This window comes from Mesoplodon densirostris, chromosome X (genome assembly GCF_025265405.1).
Source record: "Mesoplodon densirostris isolate mMesDen1 chromosome X, mMesDen1 primary haplotype, whole genome shotgun sequence".
Taxonomy (NCBI): Eukaryota; Metazoa; Chordata; class Mammalia; order Artiodactyla; family Ziphiidae; genus Mesoplodon; species Mesoplodon densirostris.
Window position 1 is genome coordinate 6,421,740 of NC_082681.1, and position 18,928 is coordinate 6,440,667.

Genomic DNA, 18,928 nt, shown 5'->3' on the forward strand with positions numbered 1-18,928 from the left:
CATCCCGACCTCCCCACCCCCGCAGCCAGTCCTCCTCTCCTCTGGCCCCAAGGCCGGCCCCACCCGCCCAGCAGGAAGCACTCCGCTTGCGGCCCGCACCACGCTTAGCCATTAGCCCGACCCTCTGCACCCTGACTGGAGAACTCCCCCCACCAGCGGACAGCAGGTGATGGGGGTGGCGGTGTCTTGAGGAATGGTGCCTAGCCAAGAGGCACACACGTGCCACTAGGAATTACGTGTCGTGAGTTAACAATGGCACACACATCATATTTTTCTTTCAATTAACGTGAGGTATTTTGTTTTTAGATGGCTACTTAGGATAAGTACTCAGTTTAGATCTAATGACTTAAATCAGTGGAACCGTTAGGTGTTTCTTTTTGCCCAGAGGCCTCAGAAAGAATTGCTGAGTCGCTAAATGCCCTGCGAACTGGGAACTTTGGGGCAGCTCTGGGCCAGGTCACGTGGCGTCCTGTGACTTTCATCCTGTGGGCAGTGATGAGCCCTTGAATATCAGTGAGCACTGGAGCCAGAAGGAGGGCCGCCTGTGGGGCATTCGGGAGCACGAGGGCCCGCGTAGGCAGGAGTAGTCGGGACGAGGGGCCGGGCTGGGGATGCTAGAGAAGTCTGCAAGGTGGAGGACAGGGCCAAGCGCCTGAGCCCGAGGGTGTGGGAAACAGAACGCGGGCTGCCCTCCTGTGTCCTGATTTGGGGAATCAGGTCGCGGCGGTAGCCCCCGGTGAGACAGGGCGAAGGCAGCAAGGTAGGGGGGGTGGGGTAATGAACTCCGTGGGGAGAAGGGCTTCCTCTGAAGTGCCTCAGGGAGAGTCGGCTCTGGGCCACAGCAGGAAGGCCAAGGTGGAGACAGGTTGGAGAAGCGAGCAGCAGGAGGTGGCGCAGGCCAGGGATGTGGAGGCTGGGTCTGCTCCCCACCCAGGGCGGGGTGAGGGAGCGAAAGCACGTGTGTTTGTGTCTGAGTCTCTACAGTGGGCAGAGAGGCTGAGTTTAAGGCTTTGGGGGGCATCACCATTTAAGGAGAGGAAAAGGCACATGAAAGGGAAGTGTCAGAGACCAGGAGGATGGCGAGGCTGCACGCTGGGATCCTGGGAGGAGGGAGCAGTGGAGGGCAATCTCCCACGCTGCAGAGACACCCTGTAGGATGCCGGCTGAAGTGGTCCGACGCCGCAGAGCTGATCAGGTGACCTTGATGAAAGCAGTTTCCGGGTGGTCCTGAGGGTGGAGGCTGGGCCACAGTGGGTGGAGCTTGGAGTGGCAGGGGTGGCCACAGGGACTCGAGTGTCCACGGTGTCTCACAAAGCTTGATGGTAACGGAAAGCGAGAGCTAGGGCCGGGAGGGGTACGGGATCAAGGGAAGGGTGGGTTCACTGGGTCTTGGGGTTATTTTGTGTTCAATGGGAATGAGTTGAACATGTTTCTGTGCTTCTGGGAAGGATCGTGGAGTGGCGGGGTTAAAGATGCGATAAAGAATCCATAATTGATGTCTTGATGTGACAGGGTCCTCGAGGAGCCAGAAAGGAAGGGGTGGGATGCAGGCTGAGTGCCAGGTACAAGAAGAAAGCAGTACAGGCATGATTAAGAAGAGAGAGAGAGATGTTTGTGGGTAGGCGCGGGACGGAAGCTGGGGGAGACCACCGGAGATTGCCTCTCTGCAGATCGCGAGCCTGGAAACAGGTCATTGCCTGGATGAGCATAAAGGGCCGAGCAGCCACTGAGCAGAGAGGACGAGGCACAAGGCCAGGGCCAGGTTTCTCCTTGACACAGCACTGCTTTGCTCCTCCTCCGGTGCTGCAAATCAGAAGGTTGCAACTGTGATATAATAAAACTTTTGCTGCATTCTAATTTGCATTGCCTTTTAGTGTGTTAACCAAACAGTTGTAGTACTGAATGCAACCGTTATTTTGTTTAACCGGTTCTTCTCTTCATTTTTAGTTAGAAATCCTGTGTTCTGTCAACATTCTCCAGTTCATATTCATTGCCTTAAGACTGGACAAGATCATCCACTGGCCGTGGCTTGTATGTAACTTTTTAAATCCTTAAATAAACTTTTCTTTTTATTATAAAAGTTATTCGTGTTTATTGTAGAAATGTCGGAAAAGACAGGCAAGCGTAGGTAATAAGATAATAATCACCCATAATCCACTGGGAGATAACATGGTTAGTGTTTGTTGTTTCCTTGTTTGGGGGTTTATTGTCTCATAAAGATAATTGAGATCATACTGCATGTATAATTTGGTATCCTGCTTTGTTGTTCTAGTGTTGTATTATAAGCATTTTTACGTGTCAATAAAAGGTTTTTATAAGCATAACTTTTCAAGTTTAATTGATGCAAAATATTCTTCAAATACATTGACGAGACTGTCCCCTCATTTCCGAATACTGAAGTTCTTACCGGTGTTTTGCAATTATAAATCATGCTGCAGCGTAGAATTTTGTGCATAAAAATCTTTGCCTGTTGTTTTTTTTTCATTGTTTTCCTAGGAAGGACTACAGAAACAGTATTAGTTGGCCAGAGGGTGGGAACTTTTTGAGATTTTGAAATACAAACTGCACTGCCAACTCCCTTTTCAAAAAAGCTGGGCCAGTTTACACTCCTGCCAGGGGTGAAGTGTGAGACATGCTAGTGACCTCTTGCTTCCATTAATGGGTGTTCGGTTAAAACTGATTGTGCATAGATAGATAGAAGAATGGATGGAGAGAGATATATATATGGCAAGCTGCAAATTAGAGAAAACAGTACGGTTTCGACTAGTAACGCACAGAAAGAAGATGAGGCAAAAGGTAGAAGAATTATCTTGCCTCTGGGAGGCGGGGTCTTGCCAGGGTTTGGGGTTTTCTCCCCGGCCCCACCCTGCTTGATGTGTACTTTTGTACATAAGACATTGTCTGTGATTAACATGGTTTACCTTTTAAAAAAAAAGGACAAATGTAAAAAAATATAGTAAAAAAAAGAGAAAATATTCATTTGGTGACAAGGAAGAAAATAAGGGAACATAAGTTACCTCTCTAGTGAATAAAGACAAGATCCATCCCTTCTGCCTAAAGTCTTTGATAAAACATTCATAATAAAAAATACTGTTCAGGCACCCATCTTACATCTTCAGGGTGCTGTGTCTAGACAACGATAATTGGGTTCAGAGCTTTCTGTTGTGCCATGGAGGAAACAAATCTGGGTAAGACCAAAATTTTAGTGTAAGGTGAAATCAGGAAAAAAAAAAAAAAGATTAGGAATTGTGCATGTGTTTCTATAGATGAACAGAGGAATTTTTCCAGCCCCAATCCTGTGCAAGTCCCAACAGATGAGGCAGCCTGATTGCAGGTTTCCCACAGTGTTCAAGAGAAACCAGGTGAGGCTGGTCGCTAACATTCCACCCACGAGGACCAGGCCTCTAAGTGAGTCTGTTCCCAGACGTGCTTTAGGAGGAGGAACGTAAGGGGAAGCTGTGCACAGCAAACCTCCAGTCAGGAACTCCAAGTTCCTCAGGAGGATTAAAACTCATATACCAACTCAAGTCGTAGGTCTAAAAGGGAAAGGTAAAAACTAAAAAACTGTTAGAAGAAAACATAGGAGAAAAATCTTCGGGATCTGGAGTTAGGCGAAGAGTTCCCGGAAATGGCACCAACAACATGGTCTATAAAAGAAGCTCAAAATTAAAATGAAATTAATGAAAAGACAGGTCACAGGCCAGGAGAAAATATTTGCAAAGCAGATGTCTAACCAAGGACATGTATCCAAAGCATCTAAAGTACTCTCAAAACTCTAAAAGCTCAACAACCTAATTTTAAAATTGACAAAAGACTTGAACCGACTATTCACAAAGAAGATAGACATATGGCGAGTAAGCACATGACAAAGGACATCATTACCCATTAGGGAAAAGCAAATAAAACCCAGGATGAGGTACCACAACACACTCATCAAAATGGCAAAGATAAGAACCACAATACCAAGTGCTGGGGCGGACCCGAGGGACCCGGACCCTCGCCCGTCGCTGGTAAAAATGCCAAACTAGGTAGATCGTCTGGAAAACGGCTTGGCAGTTTCTTATAAATTAAACATGGAGTTACCATGTGACCTAGCAGTGCCGATCCTGGGTGTTTCCCCTGGAGAAATGTACAGCCACACAAAAACCTGGGCACAGATGTTTATAGCTACCTTATTTGCAATAGCCCAAAGCGGGAAAGCACCCACATCTCCTTCCCAGGGTGACTGGATAGCAGGCTGGGGTGCATCCATCCAGTGGAACAGCGCTCAGCCATGAGAAGGAGTGGCGTGTAGATACACGCAACAACCTGCAGGCATCTCAGAGATGTTCTGCTGATTGGGAGAAGGGAGTCCATCTCCATCACGTTCTTGCAGAGACAAAAGTGTCGTGACAGAGGACAGAGCGGTGGCTGTCGGGGGTTATGGGTGGGGCGAGGGGGTGACACAGTGATGGGAGAGCACGAGGGAGTCTGGCAGGGTGAAGGAGCTGTCCCATGTCCCGCCCGAGGCTCCACAGGTCTATACGTGTGTGCGAGAAAAGTCGTAGAACTGGACACCAAAGGATAACAGTCAATTTTACTGTTTTGTAAGAGAAGACAAAGGGACAACAGATGTACCCAAGGGGGCCATGCAGAAGGGAGGAAAGGTCACACGGGAGGAGCCTGCTGAGGCCCCCAGGACTCATCGTGTGGGCTTGTGTGTGAGGGTGAAACAAGCTCTTTTTGGTATGACAGCAACTGACACAGAACCCACCTGGGCGAGGCAGCGGAGACCGAGTGGCGGAAGCCTCCCGGCCTCGACTTGCAAGTTCACGGGGGGCCTGGGCCCCCTGCGCAGCCCGAGTTGCCAAGGAGCCTTTGGCCACAGTGCCTCTGGCAGGATGGGAAATGACTGGGAAGAGGGGATGTCCGGGTGAGCCGGGGCACGGGTGGAGGGGAGGCGGGCAGAGCCCGGGGCCCGCTGAGCGAGCTCACGCCTCAGGGCAGTGGCCGCGAGTCCCGTCACCCTGAGGGCTGCCGGGGCAACAGCAACCCCAACAGTGAGCAGCGGGTCCTCTTCCCACGCTGGCCCCATCCAGGCCTGGCACCGTCTTAAGCGCAGAGATCCAGGAAGGAGTTGGCTCTGCCTACCCTAAAGACCTTTCCTCTCTCCTCCTCCCCTTAGGTCGTGTGTGTCCCCCTGTGGATTCTCATGTCTTTTCTGTGCCTGGTGGTCCTCTACTACATCGTGTGGTCCGTCCTGTTCCTGCGCTCCATGGATGTGATCGCGGAGCAGCGGAGGACACACATCACCATGGCGCTGAGCTGGATGACCATCGTCGTGCCCCTCCTCACTTTTGAGGTAACCTTTCGGCAGAACTCTTGAGGCCCAGCAGCCTGCGCTTCCCCAGAACAGCAGCTCCCCGAGCGAGCCTGCCAACAGAGGACCACAGGACAGTCGGAGAGGCCTTTCTTTGGGGGCCTGGGGGCTGGCAGTGAGAAGTGTACCTTTCTAGCCACCCCGCATCTGAATGTATTGATTTGTCGTCTTCTAGAAGGAGAAAGTTGGATGTGGTATTTTTGTATTGGAGCCCTGTGGAGAATTGTAGAGTGGGCACTGTTGACTCCTCCAAGAAAACAGCAGCAAGAGTTTCCCAGAACAATCCTGATGTTGGAAACGTTGTAGGTGGATGGATTTTGCGTAGTCCTGAAGAGCCATATGCAAGCTCATCTTGTCCTTTCCCCCAGAATGGAGGGTTACTGTTGCCTCCTGTGGAGTGAACTTCCCCCTTATGAGACCTGACGAGGGAGGGGCAGTGCAGTCTGGCTTCAGAGAGGGTCTGTTTTCAGATGCTCCATCGGCGGAACCTCAACTGTTTCTCTTTCTTTAGATCCTGCTGGTTCACAAGCTAGACGGCCACAACGCGTTCTCTTGTATCCCGATCTTTGTCCCCCTGTGGCTTTCCTTGATCACTCTGATGGCAACCACTTTCGGACAGAAAGGCGGAAACCACTGTATGTACTCAGGCTTTCCGAAGTGCTTCAACTGTGTGTGTGTGCGTGTGTGTCCGTGTGCCTGTTGCGTGGCTGTGTGTGTGTGTGTGTGTGTGTGTATGTGGCCCCGCTTTATGAAAAGACGAGCCTAAGGACCCCAATCAGGGAGTTTCCCTGGGAGAGGTAGGACTGAAGAAGGCCTGGAATCTTCCAGGGGAACGGCGTGCTGTCAGCCTTGCTTTCGTGGCCCTATGACCAGAGGGAGGCCTGAGCGCGGCAGGCAGCCTCTCTGAGCCCACCCCCTCCGCTGCAACACGGGGACCAAGATTCCTTTTTCCCAGGGGCTCCTGAGGATGAGAGGAAAATCCACATCATCGACCGAACCCTGGGCGTCCTCCCGGTGTCTGTTTTGTCCTCGCTCTCGCCAGCGTCATTCCTGAGGTCTCCAAGTCTTGTCAGTGGTGCCCGGCTTCTCTCTCTCCCTCTCCACCTGTGTGCTGTGGTAGCCCGTTCTGCAGTGCCCTTTGACGAGGGCCCCCTCCTCACTAGACTTTGAGCTCCTTTGCATGCAGCCCCAGAGCACGCCCTTCTGGAAACTAATGCCACAGGGGGTTTTGCCCCAGGAGAGCCAGCCCTAAGCTGACGGTTTAGTGGTGTACCCAGACCGGGAGAGCAGGCCTTGGAGAAGGAGCTTTGAGGCCTGGACCAACACACGCCTGCCATCTTCCCGGACTCCTGAGGGTGATGCAGATCCTTTTCTTGGGTGACATTCTTTGTGGCACGTGTGTTTCTCATGGGCCGGGAAGACTGGAGGATGTTGACATAGTCCAGACACCGCAGATATCTGAGAGTCGTGAGAACAGTAGGTTCGCATACCAGAGGGCCCATCAGAATCCCAGGACCGCCCCCCGCCACCCCGCCACAGTTTCTGGTTCAGGAGGTGTGGGCCGGGGCCCGAGATCACATCCCTGACAGGCCCCCGGGAGACACCTGGTAGCTGCCAGTCCACGACTGCCACCTGCAGAGCCGCAGAGCTGCAGGGCTTCCTTCTTACCCTTAGTTGGTATTGAGGCCTTGCTCAGGCTTCATTATTCCCAAGACATCAGGATAAAGCACTACAGTGTACAAGGAAAAGTTCTCATTCATGAAAGAAAAGTAACCTGAAATTCAATGGAGACTAGTGTTTGAGAAAGTACATTTCTTCCTTTTCAGGGTGGTTTGGGATTCGCAAGGATTTCTGTCAGTTTCTGCTTGAAATCTGCCCGTTTTTGAGAGAATATGGAAACATTTCCTACGACCTCCACCATGAAGGTAATGAGGAAACTGAAGAAACGCCAGTTCCAGAACCTCCTAAGATCGCTCCTATGTTTCGAAAGAAGACCAGGGTGGTTATCACCCAGAGCCCTGGAAAGTATGTCCTCCCACCTCCCAAATTAAATATCGAAATGCCAGATTAGACAGCCCCTCCCAGGGCAGATCGTGAGTGGACCTGGCCCGCACTCTCTTCCGCCTTCCTCTGCCTCTCCGTTCGCCTCCCCCCACCCCCAGAACTGGAGCTGGAGCTGGAGCTGGGTCTCCGGGGACTTCCATCTCATGCCTTGTTTGCACTCAATGCCTACCAATGACTCACCGCGACAGGACACGCAGGTGACAGGTGCCTGGTTCACGCAGCATGGTGTGGGGTGCGTGTCAGTGGCTGTGGATCTGATGGAGGGAGCCTGTGGAGAGGGAAACAGTGATTTCCCCCGGGCAGGTGCCTGCGGAGCTGGCTTGGAGCCAGCCTGGATGGCTGATTAGGCCTAAGCAGGAATGGCTACACAGCTGGTTTTCAAAGAGTGAAAATTCCCATCAAAAGTGTTATTGAAAAATGTATTTTTGAACCAGGCCGGCCTGGCCGCGTAGCTCAGATGCCCCTGTTGTGGCATAGTTAGGGGACTGTGAATAGGCCTCGGGCCCCGTGTGCACCCATGCCGCCTCAGCTGGCCATGCTCCTGCCGTGGACGTCGTTTCTCTCTGGGTTTTTACTGGCCCCATTGGTGAGCCCTTTCTAATGGAGTGACTCCGTGCCTGTATAGTATTTATACAAATATTTTAGCGTTGTAATATACCGTGTGAAATCCTAGTTCTGTACAGTATATTCTGTTAAAGTATTTTTTTACAAGCTTGTACTGAAGACATACGTGCTCTGCTGCAGAAGTAGAGGCCCACTGGGGTGCCACCCCTTCATGGGACATTGCCGTTTCCCCTTCAGTTTCTCCACATGCATAGTAGCTGCTACTGCCAGAATGGCCACAATAAGCAAGAAGCTGTTTGTGCTTTTTTCTAACATGCTGGGAGTACTGACTTGCAGAAAGCCATAAAGCACGACTGGAAACGGGAACACTGGAGAAGGGTGCCGAGACTAGAAATGGCCATCAGAGTGTGCGCGTTGAGGTCTGGGGGTTTGTGTCTGCCCCCAAGCTGGGCCCATGCTTTTAGCTAGGAGGACCACGGCTCCAGGAGCTGGGGGTACAGCCACAAGTCAGAGGGAAGAAAGCAGATGCGATGGGAACAAGCAGGCCGTGAGTAAAAGAAGGTAAAAGGAGCCCTGGCATTGTCACCTGGGAGCAGGGGAGAGGGGGAGAGGGGGCAGCTGCTACTCTGTCTAAACCGGGCTCCGCTGACATCCACCGCGCCCACCGCTCCGCCCTGGCGCCAGCCTGTAGGAAGCCTGTGCTGTCTGAAGGGGGACACTTGGAATGGTGCCACCTTTCCTGCTTGGTGTATAGCAAATGTAGCCCAACCCGCTCTCTTTTCCCCCTTTAGCTGTTCAATAAACCGGTTCATCATTTTCCATGTGCACTGTGCGGGTCTTAATTTGGATATGGTCCAGGATGCTGGAAGTCCTGTCAGCGAGCACAAAAGGGAACCTCGAGCTGCCACCAGCAGCCGAGGGGAGCAGGGGTGGGTGAGCATCTCTCAGGAGTCTCCAGGGGCAGCCGGGATATGCGGTACAGAGAGGAAAGCGGGAGGCCCAGGGATTCGGCTGTTGGCGGGGGAGCACACGGCCACAATGCTGACAGCTGAGGAGGTGCCCGAGAGTGTTTGCGAGTTCCCAGACACTCTGAAGTGGAACTCGGCTTTTCAGTGGTCGTGAGGCATTGCCCAGTCACGTGGGCACTGAGTACCACTTACATCTATGCAAAATGCACTGTGATTTCTGTGTAGCTCCCCCTAGCCGTCTCTAGAGGCAGTTAACTCAGGAGGCGTTTCAGCCCACGGTTTGCAAGAATCGACAAGGAAGGCCACCTTTTGCTGGTGATGGAAGGCTTCCTGCAGGTAGCCAAGGGCCACCGATGGACCATTGCTTAAGCTCCTTAGATTCAAACTTGCTGTGAGACAGCACGCTTCTCCGTAACCACGGTAGCTGTGAGTTAAGTGGCAGGTACCTTGCCTCCTGCCGTACGTCCCCCTGAGTCCTCAGGACCCCATGAAGCATGTGCTCCTACGAGTAGCCTCGTGGGGAAGCAGAGGCTCCGAGGGTGTGAGCCAGGCAGCTGGGCACCAGCAGGTCTGTGGTGCCGGCCTTGGCATCTTCTGGCCGAGCCGTCGCTCTCACCCACTGGGCCGGGCGCCTGGGCCGTGGGCAGGTGACGTATTGGGTTTGGAGGCGTTTCTGGTTCGTGGAAATCTCAGGAAGATCCTCCAGAGTAGGGTGGGGGCCTGCCGTTTATGATGTCACGTCCTGGCTGGGCTGTGATGTCACCCCCGAGCAACCGGAGCACTTCTGTGAGGGGCTGAGCAGGAGTGTGAACCCAGGGTGCTGCCGGCCACGCTGCACTGTCCCGTTCACGTGACAGAGGCACGCGCCGCCCTCCGCATGGCTGCGGACGAGAAGGGCCCCGCCGCAGGCAGGGCACCCGGCTTCGGTGAGGCGCCTCTTCCTCCCGACGCAGCGGCTCCGGCCCTCGGCTCAGGGAGCTGCGCCCCGCAGTCCCTCGCCCTGGCCCAGCCCATGCCCGTGGGGCACCCCGACCTCAGGCTGCTGCCTGGAGAAGCCGCTTTCCAGGATTTGACCGAAGAGCCTGTGTTGGAAAGGCCTCGTTCCACCTGCGAGGCCATGTGGGAAGGCAGCCTCCTCTCCCTCCCCTTTCCCAGGAAGCTGTGGATACTTGTCAATAGCAGTCGCTTTACAGCTATTTCGTGGAATGAAGACGGGACTTGCATAGGCTTCAACACGCAGCTGTTTCAAAAGGAGGTTTTGGACAGGGACGGCCTGGACAAGGTGTTCAAGAGAGACTGTATGGAGAGCTTCGTCCACCAGCTCAATATCTATGGATTTAGGAAAGTGCGCCAGGACAAGCACATGTCCCTCCGCCTGAACGACCTCTCCACGAATGAGCGGCCTGCCGACGTCCTGAGCAAGGTAAGGAGGGCGGGGGACAGCGGGGAAGGAGCCCTCTCCAGGGGCTGAGCCGCTGGGCCCGGGGGTGGGGGTGGGGTGGGGGGCGGGTGCCAACCCCGGGGCCACCTGGGACGGCGGCAGGCGTGTCGGGAGAGCTTCCTTTAAAGGTGGTACTTGGGGACCGGCGTGATGGCCGGAGCTGGCAGTGCCGTGCGCTGTGTTGGGACGTTGTTACGGGGGGACCCGAAGCGTCTCAGCACAAGGACGTCACTTCTCTTCCTCCTCTTTTTCCCTTTGGTGTGTCTGTGTGAGATGATGCGTGTGAACTGACCCCCCTGTGGTGATCATTTCACAGTACACGGGGGCAAGGCGTCATCCTGTCCTCCTGACACGTGGGCAGTGCTGCTCGTCCCTGACATCGCAGTCACACCGGGGGACAAGGGGACACTGCTGAAATGCTGGCCCTTCCCGTCCTCCTGCTCGGGGACAAGTGGCCCGGCGGGGGGAGGGGGGAGGTTTCTGTGCCCCCTTGACTCCCATAGCTCCAGAGCATCACTTAAGTGAGGGCTCAGGTCCTTTCCTGGGAAGCAGTCAGTGTCCCCGGTCTCGCCCCAGGCGATGCTGGCCGGTGGGGGGGGGATTCTGACACTTCCTTAGAAAGCTACCGAACCTTCTTGCAGTCTCGTATCTGCAAACACCAAGTCCCCTTTCGTGGGCCTTGTACTCATACTAAGGGGCCATTTTCAGTCATTTTCCAAGGGCGAAAGGATGGTGAGTGAGCGAGTCTCGGGGATGTAAAAGCTGGGGCACAGCGTCCTGCTGGGACCGGGTCCCCTTTCTCCAAAGAGGCCTTGGGTCGGCTGCGGGAGGGCGGCCAGGGGCCCAGCCAGGCGGCTGCTGCTTGCAAGCAACTCTTTTGTGACTCGGGGTTTCCTTTTCTCTCTCAACTGCGACCTCAGTTACACTTCTACCGCAGTCCCCTGTTTAAGAGAGACTGCCCGCACCTCCTCGTGAGGATGAAGAGGAGGGAGCACACTAAACCAGCATCCGGGCAGGTGGGCGGCAAGCCGGCAGCCCTGGGGTACCTCCCGCCGCCCAGCACCTCGGAGCCGCAGGACGGCCTCCCACCCTATGCTGAGGACATCCAGGGGACCCCGAGCGACCCGGAACTCGACCATGCCTCCGCCCTGGCCAGGACTGACTCTGTCCCTCCGGCCCCTCCTCGGACAGCAGCCGAGCCCCCCGCGCCGGATCACAATGCGCCGGCTCTGGCCCCTCTAGTCCTTCTAGTTCCTGTCCCGGCAGAGGTGGCCCAGCCCGCCGAGGTCCCCAGGCTCTGCTGCGCCTGGCGTCCCACCCACATGCGTCCTCCCTGGCCTGTGCTGGGCCTGGCCGCCGCGCCCCCCCAGCTCCACAGCCAGCCCCCCCGCGCGGCTTCCGGTGGCCGCGCCACTGCCTCTCGCCCACGCTTGATGACCGTGGTGGCCGCCAGGCCTGCCGCCTCCCCTGACCTTGATCCCTCGGCCCCTGAGGGATCCCTCAGGCCGAGGGATCCCTCGGCCCCTGTGCTGCTACTACGTGGGCTCCTGCTGTTTTCCCGGAATACCTGGCCCCTCCGGGCGGCCCACAGAAGACCCTGACCAAGCAGACCCTGCAGACACATGGAGGTGGTAACGCGGCCAGAACCTTGCAGGGCAATAAAGAGCGTGGGGACATGAGAGCAATGTTTCGCCCAACCCGTGTTTGGCGCCTCCGTCCTGGGCCTGGCTGAGCAGTTGAGTCCCCTCAGCAGGAAACGATGACAGGTGACAGCCCACCCCCGGCACAGTGCGGGCACCTAGCAGACACCCGGTGAAGCCCCGCAGACGCCCTGCGTCCACTCACTAGAGAGACCCTTCAAGGGCTTGAGAAGCACAAGGAAGGGCCTGGCATCTGCGGCTTCACAGTCGCGGGGACACCGTGTCCAGCAGGGTCTTGCTTTGACAGATGAGAAGAGCTCAGGCCTCCCCTGGTCAGAGGCCTGAAAAGAGCCCTTACTGTCCTGAGACGCACAGGTGTGGAGGGGACGGTCCCTGCCAGGGGCCTGCGGGTGTTCAGTTTGGGGGTGCTCTCTGGTGTCTGGACAGCAGGATTGAGGTGTGCTTTTCTCTGCGGGTCCGGCGTCTGGTGACATCTTCCTGGTTCTCTTCTCCGTGCCTTTTCGAGCTAAACATTTCCAGGGCTCCATGCTCCACCACCCTCTGGGCGCTGGGGTGTCGAGCTTATAGCGCGAGTCCTTGTGGACGAGCCCCTCTAAAGAGTGTTTGCCTAAAGGAGCAAAGGAAGTAAAGCTCTAGGGTCATACTGTCGATATGAGAGCCCCCGAGCTCAGCGGGAGGAGAGAGCGCACACAGCAGTCCACCAGCACCAAAAGACTGGCGGCTCCCTTGTTTGCACTGTGGCTGCAGGTAGAGCAGGCCCCGTGCGAAGGGCGCACTGGGCGGTGCGGGACAGGAGCGCCGTCACCCCGGGCGCTGACCTGCAGGTGCCACCCGGCCCGGGCTGCTCACGCTTACAGCCCGAGTCCCGCCGATGCGCGTTCAGCCCCTCTGTAGGGTTCCTTGACTGAGGCAGGCCTAAACTTTTAAGGAGCAGGTTGCTTTCCTCTTGGTCCTGGACTTCCGTAGGCCTCCTGACCTGGGACCACAGGGAGATGCTCCTATTTACAAACCACTTTGCCGTTCACCTCAGCCCGTGGGGGGGAACTTGCTTCCGTGTAACTCTACAGAGAAAGGGGAGATTGTGCGGACTGTAATATCAAGCTCTCTGCTTTTCACCAAAGGCGCCTTTTGATTTACGAAGTCTAGGCTGCCTGGCGTCAGTAAGAGACCAGCGGCGTACCTCTCGCCAGCGCTGAGTCCCTCTAGACTTTGCACCGCATGTCTGCGCGCTGAGCTCCCGCCCTTCTGGGCTGGGTAGAGGCGGCGGCCCAAGCTGCCGCGGGAGTAAAGGGGGCACGAGAAGGGGCTTCTCAGGCTGACCTGTGACAGCCACAGAGAGTCGCCGAACCACTCGTGCCCTGGCCACCAGAGGAGAGTCCAGGCTGGTTCCGAGCCCTGGGCTTGACTTCTGTTCCCAGGGCGTCCTAGGCGACAGTGTCTAGGACAGTGGAAAGGCTTCTCAACCAGAAAGGGTGGCTCAGAGAGAGAGAGGGCTGCGTCACAAGTGCTCCAGACTCTGCAAGGGTGACCCTGGCGGCCAAAACGGGCAGAGCCAGGTGAGGCTGGCGATCGATGGCGGACTCACTTGCTACCAGCTCTGCCGGAGCCTCCTACAGCCCAGTGGGCAGCCCGGGGCTGCCTGTCCACCCGCCGCGGCCTCGTCGCCCTCGCTGCCGCCTGTGCCAATACCAGCCGCGGCAGGGCCCCGAGGACTCAGCACCATGCGGGCACACACGTGACTGATCCGGCTCGCACTGGTCAACGATGTAAATTCTGGAAATGTGCTGGGTCCCAGCTTCGGGGGTGGGGGTGGGGGCATCCTGAGCCTGCGTCCCCACGAAGACAGTGAGAAGGGTCAGTGCCCAGTGATGTGTACAGAGCACTGAAGGCCACGGCGCACCCCCAGCTCACAGCTGCTGCCTCCACGCGTGGGGGATGGGCCGGGGGACCCGGCCAGGACTCTGCAGCTGGCTATCACAGCGATAGGGCGACATCCCCTCCCAAACACTGCTCGGTGGGGTGGGGGGTGGAGTGGGAATTGCCTGGAGTTCCAGGGGTTAGGACTCGACGCTTTCGCTGTGGTGGCCCGGGTTCAATCCCTGGTCGGGGAACTAAGATCCCCCAAGCCTTGTGGCGTGGCCAAAAAAACAAAAACGAAAAAAATGGAGGGTTGGGGGAGGAGGGGAAGTAGACCCAAGGTACCAAGCATGTTCTCTGTCCAAATAGAGTGAAATTCGATATCAATAACAGAAGGAAACGTGAGAAATCTGCAAATAGAGGGAAATTGAGCCGTGCGTCCCCAGATAACCGCATTAGTTTGGGGCGATACCTAATCCAACAGCACAGGATGAGGGGCTGAAACAGCAGACACAGGTTCTCACGGTGGTGGGGACTGGGAGGCCGAGAGGGAGGGTCCAGCAGGGGTGGCTTGTACTGCGGCCGGTATCCTTGGTTGCAGGTGGCCGTGCTCTTACCGCCCCTCACATGGTCACCCTCTGGGCACACACCCCCAGCCCCTGCCTTCTCTCCTTGCATGGGCTGATCTGCTCTTCCCTCAAGGGCACCAGCCATCTTGCTTTAGACGTCATCCCAATGGCCTCATTTCAACCTAAGAACCACTAACTCCCGTCACAGTGACATTCTGAGGTTCTAGGGGTTAGGGCTTCAACATGCAAAATTTGGGGGGACGCAGTTCAGTCCATAACAATAGCCCAGGGATCATACAAGACATCCCAAGGGAAATCTGGAAATACTTTGAAATGAAGAAAACACATACCAAACCCCCCAGGACTTGTGGCACGCGGACAAAGAGGCACTTGGGAGTTAAAGCTGCAAACACCTGTGTTCAAATGGAAGCAACACCTCAAATCAATAGCCTCATCTTGCACAGGGGCAAGCGAGAAAAAGAGTAAGACGAATCCAAGCATTCTGATGACAAATTTTCAGCGAGAAAAGAAAAACTGCACTAATCGACGTATGCAGGGATCACAAGACATGGACTGCTTGGGAATCGTCACAGCATGGGGGAGGGCGCATCTTTCTTACACACTCAGTAACAAGAGCTACATCCACCGACCACTTCATTTGGCCCAGGCTTTTTACAAACAGGTCACATCGTGGGGAAACCCACACCAATGCTTTTGCCTTGTACTATTACGAGGCCCATTTTACAGATGGAGAAATCGAGGCATAGGGAGTCTCCATGATTTGATCAGCTTATCACTAGAAGGACTCTTATTGAAGCTGAGCTTTGTGTATGTGCAAAGCCCCGTCCCCGCGCTGGCCTGACCTGTCTCCCCAACAGTCAAGGGGGATTCAGCTGTCCTCAATGGGGTCCTACTACCTGATGCCTCAGGCCACATAATGGAGAAAACACGGGGAAGCCAGGCATTAGTGCCCATGAGCGCCTGACACTGGATTCTGCCCACGTGGCCTCCCAGCCCCATCAGCTCACCATCTCTCGTGAAATGGACACGAGGGCCAGGGAAGAGGGTGAGGGTCTGGGACTGAGGGCGTGAGGATGGAGAAGGGTCCTGGATGTGGGGGTCCGAGGCAAGGCCCTCTGAAGGCGGCCCTTATGCTCAGGCTTGGGCCCTGCTCTCTCCTTCCACTGCCCACTCTGCTTCCTTCTCTCCCAGCGGCGTGGTGGCCCCACGTTCTCCTGCAGGCTCACTTCCCCGGGCACACTGGCTGTCAGGCAGGCGGCAAGCCTGCATTCAAAGCACGGGGACGGCCGGGCTGGAGGACTCTCGGCATCCCCAGGGGGCCTGAGTGTCTGTGCCCTTCAGGGCCCTGTGGATGACCTCAGTGTGGGTACTGGAACATACATGACACGTTCCCTATACATACATGTGGTGTGTCGATGCATGGGTCTATAAACACATATATTCTACACACACGTTATAGATATATAGGTATATGTATAGGACACACACTACACTACACAGACATGTAAAATGTATTTCTCACTATGAATCAGGATGAAAAAGTGACAATCACGTAACTCCAACAGGTAACATGATCTAATCATCAAACCAAGCGTTCCCCTAAATCACCTGCCACTGCTCAGGCCTCTTCAGCTAAAACTAAACCTTTCTTAAGAAAACAGGTTTCCAAAGTCTGGTGGCTGGTGAGGAGCCCCGAGGGGAAGGTGTGCGGTTCTCTGTGCTCCCCCCACGGTCATGGGCACGGCAGCCCCCTATCCAGCATCTGTGCTGGGACTGCAGCCTTTCTCTGAGGGGTTGAGGAGGACCCTCCTGAGTGAGGATGGAGGGGTCCAGCAGGCCCGCAACAAAGGGTCCCCCAGCATGCAACTCCACCCGTACTGGGACTCCTGGGGCACACCGGGCCGGGCTGTCGGGCTGCCCATCCCCGCCCACCGCCCCCAAGTCCTCAGGGATCTCGGGGGGTCAGAAGCTCCGTCTGAGGGGCACAGTCTCAGGTGGGTAGAGGGAGGGGCCCAGGTGCTGCCTGGAGTCGAGGTGAGGACCAGAGGAGGACTGCGGGCCCCCAGGGGGTGCATCTGAGGACCTCCCGACAGCCCTGGGAGCCCTCCGGCATGCTGTCCAGATGGGACGCGCACTGATCCCCCTGGGAGGGGGAGGCGAGGGCCTGGGTCAGGGAGGCCGGGGCCAGGTCGGCAGAGGGAAGGAGCCCAGCCCCACCAGGAGTCAAGGTACAACCGTGAGGGGGACTCGGAGGCTGCAAGGCATCCAGGTCAGCCGTGCTGTCAGCCCTGAGAGACCCCCGGCAGGGCTGTGGGTATAAGCGCCACCCGCGACCCCCGCTTCCCTCTCAGGGGTCCTGGCAGGGGAGGGCCTGGGTCTCCGGGGACCAAAGGCAGTTGGGCAGAGGGAGGGGCCCAGACCAGCTGGGAGGGAAAGTGAGGACCGAGGGAGCGCTGAGGGACCCCCGCGGGACCATCTTAGCCCTGGGAAGCCCTGGGCTTGGGGGCCTGATGTGTTGTCCATAGATTCCCCCTGTCCCCCAAGTTCAGGGTCCGTAGTTCCACACCTGGGCTGTCCAGCCATTAGGCACATCTAGCTATTGACATTTAACTTTAAAGTGTCTTAAGGTAGAAGTCCAGGCCCTGGGACACACTAATCACATGTCAGTACTCAATAGCAGCCTCATGTGGCTACTGGTGCCCTATTGACAGGGCTGGCAGGACCTATGGTTCCCAAAGCGAGACTGCTTCCCCCAGGAGACACGATAAGGGTCCTACTGACCTATAAGCCACGGTTCCCACCTGGGCACTGTGGGCTCCTCCCCCTAGAGGCTCAGGTGCCAGTTCCCCATCCCCGAGTCTGCTCTCCACCCGGCCAGGCCCTACCACGTGGGCAAGGGGAGGGGACGGAAGGCTTGTCCCCGGAATGAGGCTAGTGGTGAGAGGACTGCAGGGTCCTCATGGGGTTCTTGCTTGCAGCTCAGCTCCAGGCTCCTAGGCTGCATCCCTGCCCCCTGCTCCCGGGGATCTCGGCCCCTCCTGGGTCCCTCTGGATGTCCCACCCCTAGGACACCTTCTGCACTGCCCAGAATCCACAGTGCTTCCGCACCAATGTATTATTTTTGTTTAAGTGGAAAGTTTCTTCTGTCTTTGTATTTAAAACAGTGATTTAAACACCATTTATTTTTAAATATTTGTGGGTTTACATAAAGGATCCCAGATTCCCTGCAGGCAGCTGCCAGGAAGCAGAGGAAGACAACATATGGGCCAGGACTTGGAGTGAGTCTCTCCCCTGCAACGCTGTGTACTAGGTGCTCAACAAAAAGCAGCTGCTATAACTTTGCGTTGAAAAAAATTCCGTTCATTAGGTGGAGGAGCTTCCGACAAAGCCAAATGGGCCTTGAATCTGCAACTACTTCTAGTCACTTCTCTGTGACGGGTACTTTCTAATACAAGATCCCATTGACTTTCCAAGGCTCTTGTGAACGTCAACAGGGAGGGTTCCCCCTATTCCCTCCAGAGCACCTCCTGCCCTTCCCTCTGCAATCAAGCCCGTAGTCGCAGCAGGTTGAGGATGTGCCCCTTCCTCCTCACGCAAGGACGCACCTCACTCAGCCTGGGAGTCTCAGCTGCCGCCACACGATGGAACGTGCCTGAGCACCTGCACAGGTGCCCTTGGGCACCCTGACAGCCACGACCTTCCTGTGGGGCAAGGACCAGACACCAGACTGTGGGAGGAGGGCTAGTGAGTTTTCTTGGTAACATTCCGCTAGGATACGCACAAGGAGCCGTCCTTCACCGCCAAGGAGGCTCCTGAGATGCGTGGAATTCAGCTTCACTCGGTGTTTTTGCCACCATGGTTTCTATGACCATTCCTCACCTAAGGCTTTGGGGTCTGACCACCTAGGAAAGCTGATCCATCAGTTTAAGTGTCCGGCAGCCACTTTCAAAGAAGTTGCCCCATTAAAATCCTGCCAACAGTCTGGGGGTGGTTACCAAAGCTGCTTCAACTGGATGCCTCAGGGCTGAGTAAATTGTGAGCGAAACCAAAGTCCACTCACCCCTCCCCATTTGGAAGATGTTGAGTGTATTTAGGCGCAGGCAGAATAACCAGGACTCTGAGGGTCTCTGCCCAAAGTGCACCTTCTCTTCCTGCCCCAGAAGATCTATCCACGACGGAAGAGAAACCTCTAATTTGCACGTCCCATTTCAGATTTGCTTCTCACCCCTAAGACTCTGTCTACACGCCTGCTGCCGCCACCACCCAGCCTCATCACCCTCACTTCCCACAGAAGGAACCCCCACTTCCCAAAGGCCTAAACTGCCCTGGCTCGGGGCACTTACCCTCCAGGGCCCACTCCTGGAGCCCCACCGCCTCGTCCCGTGTTGACTTGTTCTGTGGAAGTTAGGGGACGTCTCACCACG

General features: G+C 55.8%; 2 protein-coding genes across 2 annotated transcripts; both read left to right on the forward strand.

Annotated features, from left to right (window-relative positions):
* The first annotated feature begins 1,436 nt into the window (after nucleotides 1–1,436).
* On the forward strand, nucleotides 1,437–8,792 carry LOC132482611 (transmembrane protein 185A-like). Its single transcript, XM_060087921.1, has 4 exons — nucleotides 1,437–2,031; nucleotides 5,165–5,341; nucleotides 5,871–5,994; nucleotides 7,186–8,792. Exons 2-4 carry the CDS (start codon nucleotides 5,192–5,194, stop codon nucleotides 7,428–7,430), a joined length of 519 nt encoding a protein of 172 aa, XP_059943904.1. The 5' UTR covers nucleotides 1,437–2,031; nucleotides 5,165–5,191; the 3' UTR covers nucleotides 7,431–8,792.
* Nucleotides 8,793–9,442: 650 nt separating this feature from the next.
* On the forward strand, nucleotides 9,443–11,997 carry LOC132481472 (heat shock transcription factor, X-linked-like). Its single transcript, XM_060086378.1, has 3 exons — nucleotides 9,443–9,602; nucleotides 9,813–10,378; nucleotides 11,317–11,997. The coding sequence occupies exons 1-3, from the start codon at nucleotides 9,443–9,445 to the stop codon at nucleotides 11,995–11,997; spliced, it is 1,407 nt and encodes a 468-aa protein (XP_059942361.1).
* The last annotated feature ends 6,931 nt before the right edge of the window (nucleotides 11,998–18,928 follow it).

Excerpts from the sequence above, each read along its gene's own strand:
- LOC132482611 (XM_060087921.1), top strand. The coding sequence starts at position 5,192 with ATGTCTTTTCTGTGCCTGGTGGTCCTCTACTACATCGTGTGGTCCGTC. Across the intron at positions 5,342-5,870 it reads TGCCCCTCCTCACTTTTGAG|ATCCTGCTGGTTCACAAGCT; the intron begins GTAACCTTTCGG and ends CTCTTTCTTTAG. Across the intron at positions 5,995-7,185 it reads ACAGAAAGGCGGAAACCACT|GGTGGTTTGGGATTCGCAAG; the intron begins GTATGTACTCAG and ends CTTCCTTTTCAG.
- LOC132481472 (XM_060086378.1), top strand. The coding sequence starts at position 9,443 with ATGAAGCATGTGCTCCTACGAGTAGCCTCGTGGGGAAGCAGAGGCTCC. Across the intron at positions 9,603-9,812 it reads GGCGCCTGGGCCGTGGGCAG|AGGCACGCGCCGCCCTCCGC; the intron begins GTGACGTATTGG and ends TTCACGTGACAG. Across the intron at positions 10,379-11,316 it reads CTGCCGACGTCCTGAGCAAG|TTACACTTCTACCGCAGTCC; the intron begins GTAAGGAGGGCG and ends CTGCGACCTCAG.